The 8230-nt window shown below is 37.9% G+C and overlaps 1 protein-coding gene across 1 annotated transcript in view; it reads left to right on the top strand.

Annotated features, from left to right (window-relative positions):
• The window catches only part of LOC110087250 (desmocollin-1-like), a 21807-nt gene extending 18899 nt beyond the window's left edge, over nt 1–2908 (top strand). The window contains exons 15-16 of the mRNA XM_078393690.1: nt 446–733; nt 1594–2908. Of these exons, the coding sequence (XP_078249816.1) occupies nt 446–733; nt 1594–1908 (603 nt within the window). The 3' untranslated portion in view covers nt 1909–2908. The remainder of the gene's footprint in view (nt 1–445; nt 734–1593) is intronic.
• The last annotated feature ends 5322 nt before the right edge of the window (nt 2909–8230 follow it).

Below are 8230 nucleotides of genomic sequence, written 5' to 3'. Positions count from 1 at the left end.
CTTGTTCAAAGAAAGTAGGCTTTTCAGTGCTGTCTTGGTTGCAGCCACATCAGATGGAGGCAGGAGCATCTAAGAGGTTGCTATCTGAACTGGTAGTGTAAAATGTCCCTGGAACTTGTTCTGGATGGAGGGAATGGTGAACTGGCAATCATGTAGATATCAAGGAAACGAGAGAGCTGTTAGCTTGATATGGATTTGAGATGAACAGAGCTCTTTTCTGAATGGCGGGGAAGCAGGGGGAAATGAGTATTCCTGGAATCTCCTAGGGAGTGGCCAAAATGATGGGAGGTTTTGGCAGCTGTGGCCCAAAAAAAGATAACTTCTGTAAGTACTCTGACTAGATAATTTGGTCTGACTTTACTGGGGACTCAGGCCTAATTTATATGGCTGTTTGGCAATCATAAAGGTTTTTAGATACGTTTTCTGTTATCTCTTCACCCCACAGGACCTGAATGTCTGTCCAGTGGAAACCATGAAAGCATCCATGAGCATGAGCACAATTGGAGAAAAAATTGTGAAGGGGGAAAGTTTGGAAATGGTGAAAGGAGGAAAAATTGTGAAGGGGGAAAGTTTGGAAATGGTGAAAGGAGGAAGGCAGAGCACAACAGAATTAGTTAAGGGGGTAGGAAATCACGTGACAGGATCTTTAAGGGATTTGGGACAACACTTGCGGAACTCATGCAAGGATATCTGTTCTGAATGGCAGCATTTCACCAATCCTCACTTAGCTGAAGTAAGTGCTCATCTTTCTGTTAATGTTAATCCTAGTCATCCCAGAGTGAAATATTTCATGCAGGTAGCTAACATTAAGTTCACTTTTTGGCATTGAATATTACTATATTAGAGATTGGCCTGCAATTAAACAAGTACTGTATATTCCACTATTGAAGACGGCAGTCGTTACAACCTTGGAACTAATTTTTGAGTTCCAAGGTTGTAAATTAGATATTTCTGAAATGTTTTCTGTAAAATTTGAGAAAGTTTTCACATTTGCAAATATTATTTTTTTTTACCAAATTATGCCAACTGTTTTAATTAAGAAAATTATAGCTAAACTTTGAAGGCTCTACTTCAAAATGAAGAAGTTCTGTATGGATTATTTATATCAAACAGCCTGTTCTTTGCTTGTTTGTGTGTGTATGCATTCTTCACTTTACACAAGGAAAGGCACTAGTTTTGTATAGACACAATTTGTGCAAATGGTAGGAATACCAACTAGGTGAAAAAAGCATGCTCACTTCATTTTTAGGCTGGAGGTGAAATAATATCATGAGGTTAAATAGATTCTTGATATACAGCCTTGAGGTGTCTTGCCCAGACCAAATAATTTAGTTATGTTTCTTCTCAACCCTTTTGTGCACACTTGATCTATATAAAAGCACCAGCAGAAAGCAAGGTGATATTAATCAGCAACTCATGCCAGCAGTAAAAAACTATAATTTATCAAATCTCCTTTTAATTTTGTTGATATGCTGAAAGAGACTAACGTAGCTACTTCTTTGGAAACTGGATAAAATGAAAAGGCAATATCTTTAACTGTACTTTCAATGTCATTAATTGCATCTTGTTAATATGCATTTTCTTTATATGCAGAAGGTGTTTCTGTGTGAACAGGATGATGAACGTAAACATCTTGAAGAATATGTACTATCATATAACTATGAAGGAAAAGGATCACCTGTTGGTTCCCTAAGCTCCTGCACGGGTGAATCAGAAGAAGAAGAACTTGATTTTTTAAATCAGCCAGAACCCCCATTTAGGATATTAGTTGAAGCCTTTGTAAAAGATAAGCATGCTTACACTGTTCCTGAAAACTGCAATTCACTTGAAAGACTACCTGTGCAATGTGCATTGAAATGCAGCTGTAATTCATCTCGAGAGGACTTGGGCAGGAAAGCTTTCCTGTAATTTGTGCCCATAAAATTTTTTGAGCAGGACCTCTCCCCCCCCCCCCGCATTTCTTCGTGTTTTTTTAAAATTCCTTTAAGTAGAAGGGATTAAAAGGATTTTAATATGAGATTTTAAAAATTATTGAGGACCTGAAATTTGTTGAGAGTGTGTAACACCAGATCTTAAGATTTAACGCCTATATTAACATCTGAACAAAAGTTTAAGTTCAATGTGTGTTAATCTTAAAAAAAAGTTTCTGGCTGAAATCCTGTAGCTTGGTATAGTAAGTCATACTAGAGTGGACCCATTGAATTGGGATTTGCTTAGTCAATTCCCCCAAAAGAGTTACTGATTTAAAGAGGACTGCACTAGTTGTGACGCAGGGCTTGACTACATGTAACAGTACTTCTGTTTTTGAATTGTGTTTAGCATGCTTGAAACTGAATTAAAATCTCCAGCTACATGACATACAGCCAGATGCATATTTTTTTCAGGTGGGAAGCAGTGTTTTTTTTTTAAAAAAGCACTCATGTTGAGGTTGTTTATTTTAAATCAATTTTGATCTATCATTTTTTTTTTTTGCCAGAGTAAATAGTGTCTATGGGTTGAGTTTTGGATGCCAAGTACAAACAGGCTTTGGGCTGCAAGATGCCTTGCAGAACTCAGCAACTATTCCTTTCCCGCTAATCTGTTTAATCTGTTTATGTTTTAGCACTGCATCTAGCACTATGCCACTTCAACATTTATATTTTTTAAAAATAAAAACCATGATTTGGACCAGGCATGATGATTCTTGAAGGATGATGTCTGCTAGAATATTTGTAGGCTGCTGATGCTGGCTTTGCTGATTAAAAGTTGCTGAGTCCTGAGTCAGCTGTCTCAAGGCAAGCAAGTTCTGCCTCAAGAAAGGTGGTACAGAGGAAAAGCTAGGACCCGTAGCACTAAAATGTCAATAAACCACATAGCTTACAATCAGACTAAAAATTGTTCCGTTAACCCCCCCCCAAAGAAAACAAAATGCATGACATTCCGAACACCACACTGGGTTCTGAAAACCCAAATGAGCTCCCAATTTAATTCAAAAGCATAGTCATATCCTTACTTTAGCATTGTAAAGTGCAACTAATAGAATCTGATGACAAAAAGTGATAGTGTCCAATGAAAATCAGCCTCTATGCTCAACAAAATGTCATTATGTATTTACTTACATAGGATTTCCAGTGTGGTGATTTCCAGTGTGGTGTAGTGAATAGAGTGACAGATTGGACTATGGAGAACAGGCTTTGAATTTCCACTTAGCCAAGAAATTCACTGGGGGCAGTGGCACTGGTAAAGCCATTTGTTAAATAGCTCACTTATCTTGAAAGCCCTATTAGGGTGGCCATAAAAGTTGATTTTGACTTGGTGGCATGTGACACTGCATCAAGGAAACCAATACTGCAACCCTATTCATGTGCCTTTCCATCCATCTTGCAAAAAAATCTCCCTCTGTATTGACACTATGCAAGCAACATGGACTTTTCTGTCATTTGCTAGACACAGGCCCTTCCTGAAGTGTGAGCCTAGGTATTTATTTCTTTTTTAATCTGTATATTATATTGAACTTTTGTATTGATTTATGAATTACCATGCTTTACGCTGTACATTGCATAGCAATCTTTATGTTACATGTTATAATTCTCAAGAACAGCCAGTTAATAATGGCAATAGTAGTCTTGGTAGTAGAAAGATTATTTATTCAGCCTCTTTTCTAGAGCTTTAGAAATAATGAATGATGTGGTACAAATGTGCATGTCACAATTTATATGTTTAAATTTACAGTACGTGTATTTGATTCTAGGTGTTGTTCCCCCAAACCAGTGCATGAGTACATAAAGTTAGGCCAATAAATATCTGTAGGATTTATATGTATATAACTGCACTGAATTGTACTTTGTGGCTTAAACTGAGGAAATTTTAAATTACTGCATTATGAAACAGCTTTTCAATTTAATAGCAAAGAAAGATACGGTATGTACGTAAATATAGAACTTCATAATTTATTTCTGAACTAGATGCACACATAATACTTGCATGGATACAGGCTCCTCCGTGTATCATTCTGCAGTGAAAGAAAAATGGAGGGAAAGGAAGCCCATAAATGTATCTGATATCATGCTTGTGAAAGGTGCTGTCAGACTAAGACAAAGATGTATCAATACATGATAAAATGGATTGCTTTTTCAACAGTAGGGACGTGGTGGCGCTGCGGGCTAAACTGCAGAAGCCTGTGCTGCAGGGTCAGAAGACCAAGCAGCCGTAAGATCGAATCCACGCAACGGAGTGAGCTCCCACTGCTTTGTCCCAGCTCCCGCCAACCTAGCGGTTCGAAAGTATGCAAATGCAAGTAGATAAATAGGGACCACCTCGGTGGGAAGGTAACAGCATTCCGTGTCTAAGTCGCACTGGCCTTGTGACCACGGAAGATTGTCTTCGGACGAAACGCTGGCTCTATGGCTTGGAAACGGGGATGAGCACCGCCCCCTAGAGTCAAACACGACTGGACAAAAATTGTCAAGGGGAACCTTTACCTTTAACTTTTTTCAACAGTAATACTGACTTTGACAAGTATTTTTAATATGTCTTATTTTGCTTGTCAAACCTGCTGGCATCTAGAGATTAAAGGCTATTTGGTGAGAGTCTTGTCCCCCAATAATTGAAGAAAAGAAAAGGTAATATTCATGTTTATGATATTCATGCAAAAGAATCAGCATTAGGGATGTTCTGGAGGAAAACATTTCTTTCATGTCAGGGTCTTTGAGAGATCCTTCTTTGGTTTTGGGTTCTTTTGGATACAGGCCATTTCCGAACCTGGAACCTCCAAATCTTTTGGATTCTGTTGTTTTCCCATTCAAGTTTACTAGGATAAATCACAGCATAATCCCAAGTTTGCATGCTTCCGTGTCCTACTCTAGCAGAGCTGAAAGAAATTTGCATGTTCCTGTGTCCTACTCCAGCAGAGCTGCAAAAGGTTTTGCCAACATTTTTTTTATTAATTTCAATTGTTATATCATTTGAGCTAAATACTGATCTTAGTCTTAACTGGCAAAAATCCTGTTCCGTAATTATGCCTGTACAAGAGTGATGATGTAAACACCAGGAGCATATTTTCAATGATTAAAGAGTTCCTGCTTCTGTCTTGTGGCTTGTCCAACTCCCATCTAATCAGCCACATTGGCTGAAATCCTATTGCTAAGGGTGATAAGTTGAATCAATGGGGATTTGGTGAGCCAACTCTTCCACAAGTTCCATTGATTCAAATGGAACAACCCTAGTTGCAACTTAGAAAATATCTTCCTGCTAGTGATATTATCACTCTTATGCAAGCATAATATACCAGTCAGGAGTTCTATCACTGTGGTAGTCGAAACAAACCAACTTGAAACCTTGGTTTACTTAGCCACTAACCATAGTCATGATTAACTAAAGTTTAGAACTGAAATGACGTACCAAGATTCACAGGAAAATCACGTGTAGTTTAGTGATTGAAGTGTTGTGCCCGAGTGAAGGAAAATAATTTCCAGGTTAAAGTACTTTTAAGAATTCTTATTAGTTCAACAAATATAGCTACTATAATGTATTCTCGAAGGCTTTCATGGCTGGGATCTGATGGTTGTTGTGCGTTTTTCGGGTTCTTTGGCCGTGTTCTGAAGGTTGTTCTTCCTGACGTTTTGCCAGTCTCTGTGGCCAGCATCTTCAGAGGACTGGAATAGGAACTCTGTCCATGCTCTGTTGCTGTTTGTTGGATAGTTGAGTATTTATAGCTGTGGGAACAGCTTTACACTCCACTCCACAAGCTTTTACACTTCACCCACTACACTTCCTGTCACACCTTTTCTACCTTAGCTATTAAGCCTGGAAAAGCAACTGAGCTGTGAGAGTCAACAATGGTTGAGCACATTGTTGGCCCAAAACATTTGTATGCTTGATGCAAAACACAGTGGCTTTTCTGATGTTCCATATCCAGACATCAGTTGGGACTGACTGTTGAATCTTCTTTCACCACTGATCACATTACAGTGCCCTCTCCTAACCTGAGGGTTGCTGGCTAAGCTAAGTAATACAGGGTTGAATATATGATATGCTGTGTGTGTCCTAAACACCAGTCTTTGAGGCCTGAGGTGGTTGCCTAATGAAAGGACAGGCCCTAATTGGTCATGACTTATACCAGAGTTTGCACTTTATAGATTTTTAGTCTGTTCTGTCATTATAAAAGTGTGAATATAAAACTGGTAATTCTCAGTAATTACTTTGAGAAAATAAATATTCTCAGCTTTGGCCATGGCCAAAGAAATATAAAAGAAATGTAGGCCGAATCAGGATTGCATACATCACATAATGAACCTTATAAGGTGATGTGTGAAGAATTGTTTCCAGTCTGCAACCCCCTTCAAATGTGTCAGGGCCTCCTGGGAGACCATATGGGCCTTGTTGAGAATGGCTGGTTTAGAGGACAAGTAAACAGGTAATTCACTAGTGATTAACTTTTTACCATGGACCACATTACACAAATATGCAACAAAGTTCTATAATAATCATATGCAGCAATAATAATAATTTATTGTCATTGAATGTATGTACACAGTATACATATACAACAAAATTCACAAAGAATACTCAGAGACCAGACCAAAACACACACATCCTCATAACCATCCTAAAACCCTGAACCCCGCCTAAGAGCACACAATATCCACACAACATGCAACACTACAGACCAAGCAAGCCACCTGAAAAAAAATACGCTAAAGTATTTTGACATTATAAATTATTACAAATCAAAGTACAATTACATGAACATGTTCAAATGTGATGTATTTTGGGTTTGTTTGTTTGTTACTCTAAATGGGACTTTTTAAAAATTAAAACATAATTCAAAATGAATTCCTGTACAGTATTTAATACTCAGACCAGAATTTAACAAGATGCTGACTCAAAGGACTTGTACTAGCACAGGGGATGTTTTTCAACCATGGACCTAATGTGACAGCATAAATCATTTTGATATGCGTGAAGGGTGGCTTCTAAGTTCTGACTTATGACGATTCTTTTCAGGGTTTTCTACAGAGAATAGAAGTGGTTTCCATTCCTTTCTTCTGGAAGCAATGTGGGACTGTGCGGCTTGTCCAAGGTCACACAGGCTGGCTCTTCTCCCTGGAGGCACAGAGAGGAACCGAACTCCCAGTCTCTGGCTCCACAACCAGATACCTAACTCACTGAGTTATCCAGCTGGCTAATATGTCTTAGGTTTAAAAAGATAGCATCATGATTCCTTCAACACTTCTCAATTTCTTTAGTGTATCAGCAGTCGAAGCTCCTTGAATGCAACAGCCACTTCTAAGGCTGTCATTCCCACCCTAGTTATGATACTGCATCCCTGCCCAACATAATACTTAGATGATACAATCCATGCTTATAAGTGTATTGTCCACACATTACTCACCTTAATAACAGATAGTTGGGTGGTATTTAATAATGAGAGTGAAAATGAAAGAGTGCAAGAGAATTCCCAAAGTTGTGGATTGTATTATAGCTATACTGGACCAAGTTTTTCTGTTGTGACTTTCTTATATGTAAGTCTAAAATGAGGTTCAGTATGAGAAGAAAAAGAACATGCTAAAAAAAAAATCAATGTTACCTAACACTGAGGTCAGCCTAACATCATAGTGATGTCAGCAAATCAGCCCACTCATGAGCCAACAAAGCAATGTAGCAAGAGATGCAATGTAAGAATAAGTCTGATTCAATGGGTTCGCAATAGTTCAGAAATATGTTCTGGGACTCCAAGCATATTCAACTAAATAATATCCTAAGCCACTTCTGCTCTCTTAGCAATGCCTTTTTCATTTCCTCTCAGGAAAGATATTTTGTTTAACCATTTCACTGATGTTTAAGCAAAAACAAGAATATGTATGCTATATAATGTTATTATTTGAATAAAACAGTTTAAGTAGTTCTCCAAAATGAGTGATTAACCTATTAAACTAAAATCAGCTCTGACATAGCTGTTTTACTAATCTGACAGGTTATTATTCTAAATATAAAGTCTTCATCTGGTTGCAAATATTAAAGATTATAACTACCAGCAAGAGTCTCTACATTTAAAAATCTTGATTTTAATTGAGTCTTACTGAATACTGATTTCATCAAATCCACCTTGCTTCCTCTTCAACATGCTATATTCTTTCGGCCCTCTCTTCATGTTTCAACAGTTCTTCCTCACAGAAGGCTTGTCAACCAACAGCATTGGGAACCAATATCAAACTCAAGAGCCTTCAACATAAAAGGTCAGCCTGAAATA

The sequence above is a fragment of the Pogona vitticeps genome, chromosome 4 (assembly GCF_051106095.1).
Source record: "Pogona vitticeps strain Pit_001003342236 chromosome 4, PviZW2.1, whole genome shotgun sequence".
NCBI classification, from domain to species: domain Eukaryota; kingdom Metazoa; phylum Chordata; class Lepidosauria; order Squamata; family Agamidae; genus Pogona; species Pogona vitticeps.
The sequence above is the reverse complement of the archived record's forward strand: the minus strand, read 5'-3'. Positions and strand labels throughout refer to the sequence as shown.